The following is a 15,352-nucleotide window of genomic DNA, read 5'->3' as shown; positions in this document are numbered from 1 at the left end:
ATAAGCTTGAGTTTGTTTGGTATTTGAAATAGCTGTGATTGCCTTTCTAAATGCAGCAGAGCTCTTTTTTTTTTTTTTTTTTTTTTTTTTTTTGTGCTTATATAGATGAGGTGAGAGGGGAAAAAAAGTCTGTTTCCTTTCCACCTACTATTTCTGTGGGAAAAGTTTGCCTTCATGACATGACTTTGAGCTGACGCTGCCTGGAGCACTGAAAGTAGTTGGTATCTCAAAGGGATGGCACCTGGAATAATGGAGAATCCAGTACAGGGGGAGCTCTTGGACCTGCAATAGCTCTTGTTTGGGACACACCTGTGTCCACCTGTTTGCACTTAGGTGGTTTGTGGGAAGTTTAAAGTCAACCTTGAAGGGGGTAAAGGACACAGAGACTAAAGGCAGCCTTTCCCAGTGACATATTGAGAGACACCTCATGGGTCAGGAATAGCAATTACTTATCAACTAAAGGATGGCAGGAAACAACCTCTTTGTTTTGGTGCTATAAGGTCATAGGGCAGAATTCAGGCATCAGGCCCAGGCTGGTTTCTCAGGATGACAGAGAGCCAGCCCTGCACTGGCAGGGAAGATTTTGCCTGGAGCCTTACAGCCCTGGGTACCTGCTCAGCTCAGGGGGCTCTTCACCTCAGCAGGACCTGAATACCTCACATTTTAATGGAAAGGGGTATGTGGGAGAAAACTGAGCTGGAGAGAACTACTCCCCTTCAACCCTCAGTGGCTGCAATCTGATATCCTATAAGAGCTGTGTGCTCAACTTAGCTCCAGAGGTGGAAAAAGGAAATCACAGCTGCCCAGGGAGGCTGGGAAAGCTCTCTCTGGCTGCATTCCTGTGAAGTAATTGCTTTTGTTAATAGGATTTTATTGTTATTAACCATATTAGGATGGTCACAGCCTGGTTTAGATAGCTAATGCTTGATTAAATAATGACCTGCTGTAGTGATAAATGAAAACTTGCCTCAGTGAATGAAAAACTTGTTTCTCTTTCCTGAGAATAGTATGCAGCAAAAATTGCTCGAAAAAGGGGAAAAAAATAAGTGGGCGAAAAAAGGACTTATGTTGATATTCTCAATTAATATATTTTGTTTCTTTGGATAGACCTTGACCTTGGCAATCTCCAAGTTAATAGAATGTTGTTCTTTTTTCCTCCCTAAAATAGCCTGTGCAGTGCACAGCTTAACCAGCTCAGTAGAAGCATTTTTTCACCCCAAGAAAGCAGGTTAGACAACTTATAAAAAGGTCACATAAACTTTTGATGCAAGCCATTATTTTTAATTCATGTGGTCTATCCATGTTTCCTAGCACTTGAACTGTCCCTTCTGCAAATTACATTCCTTTTGTGAATATAAACAGTTTATTAAAACTCCTATATTAATTATTTAAATGAGTTTATAAATATTTGAGGAAGCCCATGCAAAAGGGTCTCATAATAAATTATCATATTCTATCTTCATTGAAACTTAAATTAAAGAACTCTGAATGTTGCCTTCTGTAAGAAGGCCACTTCTGCTGCCTGTGGTGAGAGCATTTTGTCTTAGTAGCAGCAAAAAAACCATAAAAACCAGCACCTAAAGGTCAAAGTGAGATAACAACCTTTGTATCTTAGAGTTTGTACTAAATGTGACACACAACTGAGTATGTGGCCATTCCATTTCCTGTGCTCAGTGTTTTATGGGGGAAGCCATCAGTTTGCAGCCCCCACTTTGGGATCACAGGTGTGGAGACTGAATTAATGAGCAGAAAGGGAAGGATTGGTACTGAGGAGAAGCCTGGAGCAAGTGAAAGGAGAAATTACTCACACAGATCGATTGATTGAATGAGAAGTCAGATACTGTAAGTGGTGCTGGAAAGAATATCAATCCTGCAACTCCATGGCAGATAAACCTGAACAGTGCAAGGGGATTTCTTATATGAGAGGAAATGGAAAGGAAAAAAAATTAAATTAAACATGGCAGCAGCTGGATAGCAAAAACTTCCTTGGATAAACCTTTTCTGGAAGTTCTTTTCCAGATGGAAGAAAGCTTCATTTCAGAGTTCTCAGTTCTTCAGTGTTGATGGGTAAGGTGAAGAGTCACTCTGTGAACATTCACATCTTTGGAGTCCCATTCTCCATGCACATGGTCATGTCTGGCTGTCAAGGACATTGAACATCATAAATAACAGAATTAGGGATTTAAATAGCCAAACATCTTTCCTATTTGATCAAGTATTTTTGGAGGTGAATATTTACAAAGAAAACCCAGCTTGTGCTGTTTTAAAATGCTTTAAAACAATGAAAGGAGGGAGCATTGCAAAACTATAGAATTATAAAGTTAAAAAAATTTAGAACTTTCTTTTTGCTTTTCTGGTAACTATAGCAATTCTCAATCTCTTTGTTTAGCTATTTGTCTTTGAAGGGCTTCTGCTTGCATGCATTTTGCAACTGGCAGAGCTGAACATATTCTGCAAAGCATTTTACACTAATTCGTGCTCAGATTTGTAAAAGAACTTGCGCTGGGCATGCTCAGCCTCCACTTCCATTCATTTCCTACGAGCGTTAATGAGATCAAGCAGAACAAGGACAGATATTTGTGAAAAACAAAATTTTAAGCTCCAATTTGTAGTGATGAGAATAGAGCTTATGGCTTCAGAGCTAAGAATCACCTGACCGGAGCGGGCACGGAATTCTTGAAGTATCTGAAGTCTGCAACTCACAGCTCCTTCCATCTGCTTGTTTTGTCAAGAGCCCATCTTGTGCATTACAATGGAAATAATGAACCCTGTCTGACCTCAGGATTATTCACTCTAAGGACAACAGGGTAAGCTTATTGTATAAATTATTAGTAGCGAAGGCTTACCTGGAAGTGAAATCCAGGGATGGCAAAAAAGAGGAAAAATACCACTGTAGTGAATTTTTATCTTTTAAAAGAATGCAACTCAGGGTTAAATTGAACAGAGGCAAAAGACATGAGCTGTGCCAATACCAACACGACCATGAAATTTCAAGTGCCCATTAACAGACTTCTCAGCTCTGTAAAAGGTTTCAGAGTAAATAAGCATTATGAGCACTGAAGGAAAACATAATTTCAAAGGAAAGCTTGTCAGTTAAGGTCAGTTTAATATCCACTCACGAATTTCTCTGTTTGTAAGTCTTGCTGATAAGCTTTTATAATTGAGTTACTTCCCTTATTCCATGCGTATTGAAGCAGTAATTTAGCTGTGATATGAGATACAAAATATCGTGTGCTCAATTCATCAATTTTTATTCAGTCTCGCAGTTCCTGTTCCGATTGCACTGGCATTGTTGCACTGAAATATCTCCCAATCTATCATGTCAAGATTATGCATTATGTAATTTGTAATAGCAGCTAGGGATTTGTTTACAAAAAAAACAAATGTTCCTTTAATCTTTAAAACAAAATTAGACTTGTCTTACACCACAGAACAAAGAAAGTTGAATGGATACAACACTTTTAATAAATTAGTAATTACATTGTGTAGTGGCAGTTGGCTCATTTAACTTAACCTTTGAAAACAACTTCCTCCATACAGATTTTAAACTGTGCTCTTCTGGACTGCGGAGCGCTCTATAGGTGTGTTATTAATACCACAGCAATCCTCAGTTCATGGAAGAGAATTGGGACCATATTGTCTTTTCCAGGAGAGAGAATTGCAAGTTAACTACCTCCTCAAGAAATTTGCAGGTGCTGTCTTTCAGCACCACTGTGCATAAAGTAGCACGTACCCCGTGCAAGTTCATAGTACCATCATTAGGACAGCAAAACCTCTCCTAGTTTTCATTTCACGTGGAATCATCCCCACAATGAGAGCACAGGGCACCTGACCCTGTGCAGTGAGAGTCTGGGTTGGTGGGGTTTTGAATAAACATGTTTCTGTAGTTCTAGTGGACTGAAAACAGTTGGTGGGTACAGACAACAGCAAAGGGCTGCTCCCATTCTTTCCTGGAGCATTTTGGGTCATCCATGGGTTGTGTTCATCAGGGCTTTGATCTACATCACTTCACTCTGAAAATCAACCAGCTGCATGCAAAAGGCAGCTGTTGAAGGCTCTTGCTCTGCTGCATATGTGTCCATCAAATAATAGATTTTCACATATTTTTTAGGCTGAAGGACACAACATTTGGGAGGCAAGAGAACCTACCAAGAATATATTATGAGATGTCAGGTGAACTTCAACTAAAACTGATAAGTGTTTTAATCACCAGCTGTGGAGGAGTTAGGCAGCCTTACTGCTACTAGACAGGACAAAGACTTGTGTTGGTGGGTGTTTTAGACATAAGTTTGACCACACCAGCAGGGGTTTGCACTGATGGGAGCCTTTTAGGACATTAGGTGCTTACAACAGCTCAAAATTAAGGGGTATTTTGCTTCAGGAATTTTCCAGCTCTGATTATCATCCCCTTTCCATCCTTTTTAATGGAAGAATAGCAGATGGCTTCATGTACTTCACACCTCTCAGCAGTCTCTTTTTCCAAAAATTCTTTGATATCCAGATTTTAGGAGAAATATAGAATTGTAGAATCATAGAATGGTTTAGGTTGGAAGGGACCTTAAAGATTCAGTTCCACCCCCACAGGCAGGGACACCTCCCACTAGCCCAGGTTGCTCCAAGCCCCCTCCAACCTGGCCCTGAAAACTTCCAAGGATGGGGCAGCCACAGTTTCCCTGGGCAACCTGTGCCAGGGCTTCACCACCTTCACAGGAAGGATTTCTTCCTCGTATCTAATCTAAACCTGCCTTCTTCCACCCTTTTACTGCTCAGTTCTTTTGCCCCTTCTCCTATCCTCCCATGCTTTCTTCAGCAGCAGGCACCCATCTGACAGCCCTCAGTGCTACAGAGACACCTTCAACACAGCCACATATTTCAACATTTTCTAAGCCTAGACTTTCAGCCTTAGGTCTTTAAAGCACAAAGAACTTAGTATTTTTCACAGAGGAAAACAAGGACAATATAATAGCTTGCATTTCAAAAAGAACACCAAACAACGTTTTTCACTGGAAAAACATACACAAGCAAAAAAAAAAAAAAAGGTATTTTTCACTGACTAATGACACATAATCACATTATGTGCTATTAAGGTCTGTAGGTTCAATAAAGAATTTTCCACATTTATTTATTACAGGAATCTTCTCTGTTGACAGGAAACAAGAGAGAAAGACTACACAATTTATACCTAAGCTGTACACCAGAATTTAATTTCATAACTGATAACTCTCCAATATATTATGCATGCTTTGTTATGCCTTATAAATGCATTACAGTTATATAATTTATTCATTTCCAGTATTCTTTCATAGAGTGCTTTGCTGCTAAGCTGTGATTCTGGCACCTCATTCAGTCAAAATTCCATAATAGACTTTCACCCTTCAGAGCCCAACTCGCAGCTTTTCCCTTCCACATCCCTAAACCCAACACCCACAGCACAGGGAATTCACGTTTGAGCAAATGGCAACTTTTACAGGCACCAGATTTGGTCTGAAGCCTGCAAAATCTAAGCAGGGTTTTCTTTCCTGTTTCTCCAGTAACTGTTGGATCACACACTAAACAGAGATCGCTGGTTCCTCATGCAAAACCAGGCAATCATTGTTCCTCTTGGGTGCTGGAAGCCACCATCATGAGGGACAAAGTTACAGCAACTGCCTCTTTGGTTCACCACAGCCAATTCCCAGCAATGCTGGTTGTGTGAGCAAACATCTCCACAGCAGCATCAGCATCACAGCCACTCATCATTCATACACAAACACACACAGATATATATATATGTGCACATACATACATATATTGATATAAATATATATGACTCAGGGTCCCTCCAGCCACTGGAGGAATAGCATTGCAAGGCCACTCAGTAACCTCTGTGTACCTCCCTCATCCTCATCTCACAGCCTGGTTCTCCTCCATCTGCATTTCAATTCATTCATTTACTTTATTAATGAATTATTACTAATGAAAAATTTACATTGCATGGAGATGTGCTTCTTCTTTGATGGACACCAGTTCTCAACTCTGGTCTGAAACATGTCTGTGAATATTTATAACTAGCTTCCTATTGTCTTTCCAAAATGTATAATTATGCTGCAGTTCATTGGCATTTCATTAAATATATAACAATAAGATTAAGTTTTCACTAGGTTATCTGAAGCCATTCAAATAGAGTGTAAATAACACTGCTTCATTGCACAAATATTTTATCAGCATGCACTCAGCTTTGTTCTGCAGCAAGGGGGTGGATTCTGTTCCAAATTTCAGTAATAAATAGCAGCAATGGGTCTCCCTAACCTACAAAAGATCAATTTTGCCCGTAGGGGCTGGGAGGGGATCCTCAGTCACCTGTATTCATTTCAGTTCCCTGAATGTGGCATTTCATGTTCTCATTAGTCTCATTAGCACTCATTAACGCCAGCAGGTTGCTCTCAAATGACCCACTGTCTTTGCAGAGAGGTTATGTCATGTCAAACACCAATAAACTCACACACATAAAACTACAAATAAAGATGGGTGGCTTGACGCCTGCCTTAGATGTGTGTTGCTGTGCATGAATTCAGGAAGTTCCAAGAAAAAATAAAAGACTCTGTCCTAGAACTCTGGAAGGTCATAGAATACACTGTGCACTTTTGGGGAGACAAGTTTATCATACATGATTTATTTTATCATTTCATGTCCTTTCTCTCTGCCACGGATATCTGCAAAAATCTGTTTTGTCGAGACTTGCTCTGCCTTTCATTGCAGAAATCAAGTTTCCCGATAGATAACACAGTGGAGGTTCAGTTAGAATATCAACTATGATCCATGACTTTCACAGGAAAAAATGTCAAGCATTGGTCCTGTCTGAGCTCAGTGGAATGTGGAATAATTAAAGCTTAAAAAAGCCTACAACACCTCCTGAGTACAGATTTATCAAACAGGGATAAGGTTGAGAGTCAGCTGCCAGCACGACTGATCTGGGACCTGCTGACACCTTTGGGAGGATTGCCACAACCCAGTGACCTCCAAGCCTGACAGCTTCTGCTGGCTTCATTTTTTTATTACCTTAAAATCTGAGACTTTGAAAAGATCTCACAAGTTGAGCTATGAGGGTCCAAGAAAAATTTTGATTGCCGTTCCCTGTCCTACACATTGCTGCTGAGATCTATCTGACCCAGAAGATGACTATGCAAATTCTACAGTTCTTAAAATATGGATGTTTTATCTGTGTACCTGGCTAACAAAACAAGGGGGTTTTTTACCTCTGAACAGCTGGGCACACTTTATAAGCACTCAGAGGACCTGAGTACTGTCACTGTTAATGGACTCATGGAAGTGCAGATACACGTTGACTCACCATGAAGGTGCCACCCACGAGAAATTGTGGTCCTACTTCAGCTGTGGATGCCCCTCAGCCATATGTCTAAGCAGCATTTGTTTCCAAAGGTGCAAAGAAAGGGACATGGAAAAATGACAAAGCTGCAGCATCTGACACTCCCAGGCTGAACAGGATTAAGGACTAGAAATTCCTTGGCAAGGTTTGAGCTATTTTGTGTGAAATCTGCTTTTTAACAGACCATCTCTATTCAGCTCAAAGTCAGGCATGTTCTTAAAAACCTGGCAGCACACAGACTTCACATAATTTTAATGTTATCATTTATTTTCGTAGTACCTAGGAAAGCCAAGCTCAGTCCAAGACCCCATTCTTCAAGTTGTACAAATGCAGAAAAAGGGTCAGTCCCAAACTGCTGCAATACAGTGTTAAAGTTCAGCAGGTCAGTAAAGACAGAGGGGAACGTACAAGGAAATACAAGAATAACTCATCCTCTTAAGTAAATAAAATCACACTTGGAAAATTGGGATAGCAAGGATATGATTTACCTGTAGTAACAGAGAAAGTGAGAAGCAGAGCTGGGGTTAAAAAAGCTTTGAGAGTTTCTGCTTCTCAGGCCATTAGCCAACACCACCTCTATTAGTCGTGTTGTTACGAGGGAAGTACACAACATACTCATGTCATTTTTCCTAATTTACCTAACAGTATGTCAACTGCTAGGAAATGGCAGTGTAAGTGGTTTTTCACTAGTGAGTCTTCTCATGCTGTCGAATTAACACCCTTTTTTGCTGGTTTATGCAAATCTTAAAAGGAAATCGTTCATGGATTCTTTTCATCTAATCTGCCCTTTCATATTTAATGGGTATATTTCAGTGCATCCCACAGCGTTGTTCAGACACGTATTACACTCTTTAAAATACCCTACTCTGGCTGCTGAATAGATTGCAATGAAAAAATCAAGAAATCTGAATGGAAAAAAAAAAAAAATCTTCAATTCTTTTAAGTCTCTGCCAGTAAATTAATAAAACGTTGTTCAAAAACCTGGAGAATATTGCAAAGATCAGTGGGTTAAAAAAAAAAAAAAGAAAAAAGTTTAGTATGCTGATCTCTTTTTAATGTTTACTACAATTAAAAAATATTAACTCAGCAAGACTAAATATGAGGCAATTAGGGATATGAGACACCACTTGCCAGACTGATTGCCCTGTGCTTGTATTTTAAACTGGAGAAATGTCCATTTTCCCAGAGCTATGAGAGGGCTGTTATCAAAGGCAGCAAAGCATTACAGTGCAGCAGCATTACATTGATACTTCTAAAATTGAGTAAGATTGAATTAAAGCAAAGAGTTGAATACCTTGGACTCCCTGTAGGAAACACCCTGTATTTTTCCTAGATAGCAACATTCAACCTGAAATCTTTTGTTTTGGATTTGTATTCTTTAACTTTTCAGGTTGCTGCTTTACAGCTCCCAGAGCAGCCGCTATTTCAGTCTGTTTATGAAACACACAGCCCTTCATATGACACTTTCTTTCAGTACAGTTTTCTCATCTTCCCAGAATGTGTGTTCTCACCTCCATCCCGCTCCCCATGGCATCCCAATAAAGTAAAAGAAACTATGTCTCATTCAATTCTCTGAGATTTTGTTTTGTAAGGAATAGGTGAGCACAGGGTTACAGTTTCTCCCATACTGGTTTATATCTATTTATTCTGAAAAAAAAAAAAAAAACTACCTGAAAGACTTTACCCACCTCTGTGCTATTGCCATCACCAAAATCTCCATCAGCTCAAGAGTCTCTCACAGGGAGTTTGAACTTTCCTTTAATCTAATCCATTTAGAAAATAACGCACAATTTATTCAATAAAGTGGAGAAAATTGATATCTTTTCATTAAGCTGACAAAGTCTTTTTCACTTCTGACATCTGTGAAATGTGTTCTCTATTTAAATTTTATTTATATCAATCTTCACTGGTGGAAACTAGATTAAAATGGAATGTTCTATACTTACAGTGGAAACTTTCCCATCCTGCAATGAGTATCAGACTGGTTTTGAAAACGAACTCTGCTTCTTATTCCTTGGAGTAACACGATACCCATAATCAGGAGGAAGCACAATCTAATATCTCCATTCCTTTGTATTCTATTTCTATACAAACAAAATGTGTACACTTTATCACAGGCAAAAAGAGAGCTGCTGTGGCTTCATAATGGCAACTGCAGAAGCAATCTTGGAACATTTTAATACATAGCATGTTCTCTCTAAACTGCTGAAAAATGCATGATGATACTTTGCTCTGTTTTCACATTTCGGGGTATTCCATAAACATGAATTAAAGTTATCTATTACTCTGTGAGAATTGTCATATTGTTACACTGTTAAATATAATGTCTTTATACTCATTGTCATATGGACTTTATCTTGTTGTTAAAGCAATCTCCTAAATACAAATGCAGAAAAGTTAAAGGAGAATTTTATCTGGGAAAAAAACACCTTTGCATTTTCTATACTCACTGGGGTAGCAAACATGACAAAAGCGAGTGCCTGTGAGTCTCTGGGCTGTGTGCACATATTTTCTCTGTCTGTGTCCTGTTAATCACCTGTAAGAGAGCTTTGAACAACTGAGTAGATTCAGTTTAGTGCAAGAACTTGAATACTGATAAATGTGACACATGGTAAATTCAGGAGTTTCAAGAGGTGGTTGTGTATTTTTTCCAAATTTGGCTTGATCTGAGAGGAAAATTATGGAATTATTAGTGTTTCTGTTTTTATTTGACCTTTTAGGTGTAGATGTTTGAAGCTGTTCAGTGCATTTCTACTGCCCCTTAATAGAATACATCATTACTGAAATTCAGGGGGAAACCATCCCCCTCCAGCTCTTTCATGCATCGAACCTCTGTGCTCCAGGTGCTGCACAAGAGCAAGTCAAAACACGGTCACTACCCTTATGCAACCTGCAAAGGTTCTCATGAACTTTGAAGGCTGAAACCCACTGAATCCAACCTAAACTGGCAGTTCTCTGCACTCACCTAAGGCCTTGGGCATTATGTTTGGGAACAAACGTATTTTAAAATGCAATAGAATTGTGTAAACACTAGGAAATTAAAATAAGCTGTTCTATTCCCCTTTCCCTATATTCAGTCTGATCCCAAGATTTCTTATCTGTACCTTATTTCTCTGGAGCACATGATTAGCAAATGCCATTTCAACCAAATGCATTTTTGTGTTAATCCACGCAGACTAAGTACATCAAAAGTTAAATATTTTGATCAATTTTTTTTTCTAAAGCTTTGCAAACAAAGATTTATTAAAAAAAAAAAAATAAACCTGTGTGAATTGGCTGGAAGAGAAATCTTGAGAATTTTCTGAAGGAAGTTGCTTTTCTCCCCAGCCCCACTGGTTATATGTTTAGATTTTAATATTCCTATAAAAAAGGCATTTTCTTGAAAATAACTCAAATATAAGCAATCCCTTATTTAAACAAGCAGGAGCTGGGGAGCAAAAAAAAAAAAAAAAAATACACAACTAAAACAAAATACAAGGAAAGCAGGAGTAGTCAAGGCTTTTCTACATCACATCCTTTTTCTTTCCCCATGGCTGAGGGTATCTGTGTCAGTCAATTCAGCCATGCACGAAGAAACTCTGTGCTTCATGTATTCCCCAGACAGTGAGAAGAACACAATGAAAACCACTCCAAAACATTACAAGTGTCTAATTCAGCATGATGTGAGCACTCACAGCCTGTGCTGCCTGGTGACTAATGGGAATCTGGGATTCTCATCCAGAATTAGCAGTTCAGGTCAGAAGCTCACGTTCCTCAGGATCTGGGAGCTCTTCAGTGTAAACCACCCTGAGGGAAAGCATCTTAACTTGAGCAATTCTCTCTCTCACACAACTGCTTCAGCACATCTCAGAGAGACATAAACACTGAGAAGCTGCATCATATTCCCTGGGGAAAGTTCACCCCTCCTCGTACAGGTGGGCCCAAATCTCAAAGGCTGCAAACTGTGATTCATTTAAAAGCTTTTGCCTCCCTCTTTGAACAGAGCTGGAGGTGTAAAACTTTGAAATCAAGTAGAACTCATCAACAGTGCCCAAGAAGGACAACTGGTCCTAAAGATTACAAGGCTCTTAATAGAGGAGAAAACCTATTAACACAAGACTCAAAGGAAGTCATTTTCATTGGGTTCTGACTGCCCTTGCCCCAGTGTGGGGCTGAGGATGAGACCACAGTGAGCTTTGTAGTCCTTCAGACTTACAAAGGATTTTGCCTACTTACATATTAGAGACAAATAATATTTTTCATCTGCAAAGGGCCTTAGTTTCCCCCACTATAAAAAGAGCATGGTCTCCAGCCCAGGTGAGGGTATTCACTGAAGGACACTTGGGTGGGCTTCCTTGTGATTGCACTGCACTGTGCTCACAAATAAATAAATACATAAATAAGTATGTGTATATACTACAACCTGCACACCATTACATGAAGCAGTTGCCATTAAGGTTCAGCGCTGACTTTGCATTTGATTATTTTTCAAGGTCGAGATCTGAATACTTGGGCTGCATTTAGCAGCATCAATAAGCAGTTAGATCATTTTAATTGCCATGAACAGCTTTGCTTTTCCATGCTGCCTCTCAGCCTGTATTCATGTCATATCTCTGGTTTACACTGTAAACTCCCTAGGCCGGGGCGTTCAGGTTTGTGCTTTTCAGTACCCAGCACTGTGGGATCCTTCTCCATGGTTATTTAATCCTACAGCACTGCTGCTAGTAAATAATTGTGATCATCACTTTTGATTCCATGGCACAGGATTCTTCTCACACATCCTGAGGATGCTCTGCTCTGATGATTGCTGTGAAGGCCAGTATTTAGCAGGATATGGTTTTTCAGTTTGCCCACTGCACAATCTATTATTAGAGCACAGATTCAGCCCTCGTGCCTTTTCATGCCTAGCAAAGAGAGACATATCTCTTTTCTCTACTGTTAGCAGCATTAATGATACCCTTCTGAAAAAGTTGTGTGAATAGCATCATTAAACTGCCTTGCAAACACAGGTGCAAAGAGCTTCTTTTTTGTGTTGCATATATGGACAAATGATATATTACATGATAAAAATCAGGTATAATCTGTGGGAAGAACCAGGAAAGACAACACAGAGAACTAGAGGATCATTGTAGGGCCCCTTCAACTAAACTATTCTATTAAATTCTAAATTCAAGAATTTAATTATAAACTGAAATGTCCTTAAATCAATGCATGCACAACAGGGTATTTTCCAGAGCTGAGTGGTGAGGTATAAGGTAGTCAGCTGCTTCCAAGTTATTTTGTGAGCTTGAAGCAGTCATGTGGGGTGATATGAATGGGTTAAGCATCTCTAATTGAGTGACTGTGCAGAAAGCTTTGACAGGCTTCCTGAGTACAACCATGAAATTAATTCTTGCCAGAGAAAACAAACCACAGACAGAGCCACTCACACTCTAACTAGTCACAGTTGCAAGGTGAGCTAAAGTTTATCAGCATCCCCAGACAAAAAATGTCATTAAGATACAGTTAAGGATATAGTCAGATACCAATTCCCAGGCAAGAAACTTCATTAAGGTACATTCAAGGTTGTAAACATACGTGCCAATTAAATTCAAACAACAAGTTCCAAACACTGACATTATTTACAACATTAAATATTTGGAAATTAAAAGTTACTGCTAGAGATAATATGGTTTCTATAAAATTCATAATCAGGTTTCAACAAACAACTTCTGCTGCTGTTCAGTATTACTTTGCCCTCTATTTCTAGTTGTGATGCTCCCTGCCATGGAATACTGGGAAAGCTAAAGGTCTCCATGGGTTCAAAAAATTCTGGACAGATTTGTGGTTAAAAAAAAAGCCAGCTGCAAGTACTGAAAGCAAAGCAGACACACTTTTATCTGGAGTAGCCTGAGACACAAGTCCTGAAGACCCAGAGAATATTCTGAGGAAAATGTCTTTAGACTTTCCTTGTACTTATACATGTCCATAAGGATCAGATTGGCACTCACAGAGACAGGCTGTTAGGGTGGATGGTCCTTTGGTTTGCAGCAGTATTGCTGCCATCACAGCTTCCCCTGCAGTCACAGCATGATAACAGACTGGATCTTGTGTGTGAGGAGGCTGTGGAAAGCACTGCACTGTCTTAGGCGATGCAGGATGCCAAAGAAGTAATTAAATATGAAATCCTTACAACTAAACTCCAGCTGAAGGGACACTCTGCCTTTTAAATGCAGTGTTAGACCCCAGAGACATTATTTAATCAGATTTGTTCATTGTAACTCAGTTGCAAACATTGTCTTTTCTCTTTCAGCTTCTATAGTGATTGGAAAATGGTGGTGTGAGATGGAGCCCTGCCTAGAAGGAGAGGAATGTAAGACGTTGCCTGATAATTCCGGATGGATGTGTGCGACTGGCAATAAAATCAAGACCACCAGAGTAAGCTGGCTTTCTGTCTACACCCAGGAGGTCCTATTAGGAAAGGGAATCACTAATGATTGCTCACCCATGTCTTTTCCATCATCATATCTGCTGTAAAAATCTTAAAGGATCACTGCACACCTCCCCCGTCACTCGATGCTTCTGGCCATAATTTGGTGAAAATTCAGCTGGATCAGCCTGGTCAGCTGAATCCAGGCTTGGTAACCAGAAGGTTGGAGCAGCTGAATTGCCAAGCCACTTTCTAAAAGACATTTTTACCTCTAAGAAAACCCCTAGTGCACCTCACTGAATCCCTTTCTGGTGGCTAAAGGGAAGAATATTATCCTACATCCATTCCTTGGCTGTTCCAGGCCACATCTGTGGTAGCAGCTGTACAAGGGCTTTGAGACAGAGGACTCAACTCACTGTCTGCATGTCAGGTCTAACTTCAGAGCAGCTCTAGCCCCATGAACCCATTAGTGACATGTTCTTGAGAAGCTGAAGGTTCAGGTAACACAAGCCAACAGGAGACAACAGCTTTCACCACACAATGCCAGGAAAACACAGAGATGGGGCTGCAAAGAATGAGCTGCCTGAAATTCTCCCACTAGGAGATTGCCTTGGGAATAAAAGTGTTTTTCAAAAATAGACTTTAGCTTTTCTTTCTCATTGAGAGATTTTTTTTCTCAACCATTTGCTTAAAGCTGCCACCTATACCTGTATTCAACAATTTTAATTCACTTATTTTCATACTACAATTGATTTTTTTTCCCAAGAAAATTACACGATTTTCAAAAGTATTTCTTATAAATATATAAATTTTAATTTTCTGTGAAGTGGAAAATATCTTTTGAAACCTGCTAAATAAAAAAAAAAAAAAAAGGCATATTTTCAAGACATTTTCCCCTGTTTATTAAGAAATTCTACATACTCATACCCAGCTGTTAATTCACAGGAACATGCTTAGTGTCATGATTTTCTGACTTCTTCCTTTTTCTGCAATCCTAACACTAGTCATTTTTCAAGTCTTTTAGGCTTTTTGTTGAAGGAGGAGGTATTACCCTAACTGACCCCCATGCCATCTCAATTATTTTCTTCCCCTCCATATGATCTACACTAGGACGAAGGATTTGTATTGCACCTCCAGCTTCTTGAGCTCTGCCTCCTGGCATGGCTAATCACACCAACACATTAAATTATTAGGATATCTGCTAATTTAGGAGATTTCCTTTGCAGAAGGCAGGAAGTGACTCCCCAAAACAGGATCCATATTGTCCCTGTCATCTCCTAGAAACATGAAGAAAGCATGGAGGGGACTATGATTTCAGGACTCAGTTTCATCGTTGTTGCTGCAAATCCTTCTGTGCTCTCAGCTGATCATGTCACAGTGCAGCACCACTGGAAGGCTGTGCCCTAATGTATGTGCCTTGCAGTGCAGTCAAAAAATCCCAAAACACAAACTTACTACATGTCCTTTCCATTGAGGCAACATTTTTTTCTCACTGAACTGGGGAGTTAAAATGGAAGAAAGTGATGTTGAAGAAATAAGAAGTATCTTATGCAATAATTCATTCCTTCTGCACTCTGTCTGCAAGTTATATAATTTAG

General features: G+C 39.5%; 1 protein-coding gene across 1 annotated transcript in view; it reads left to right on the top strand.

The window, feature by feature from the left end:
* Nucleotides 1–15,352, top strand: part of TAFA1 (TAFA chemokine like family member 1) — a 221,614-nt gene that overhangs the window by 200,178 nt on the left and 6,084 nt on the right. Inside the window, exon 4 of the mRNA XM_032699435.1 lies at nt 13,638–13,762. Within this exon, the coding sequence (XP_032555326.1) occupies nt 13,638–13,762 (125 nt within the window). The remainder of the gene's footprint in view (nt 1–13,637; nt 13,763–15,352) is intronic.

The sequence above is a fragment of the Chiroxiphia lanceolata genome, chromosome 11 (genome assembly GCF_009829145.1).
Source record: "Chiroxiphia lanceolata isolate bChiLan1 chromosome 11, bChiLan1.pri, whole genome shotgun sequence".
In the NCBI taxonomy this organism is placed as follows: Eukaryota; Metazoa; Chordata; class Aves; order Passeriformes; family Pipridae; genus Chiroxiphia; species Chiroxiphia lanceolata.
The sequence above is the reverse complement of the archived record's forward strand: the minus strand, read 5'-3'. Positions and strand labels throughout refer to the sequence as shown.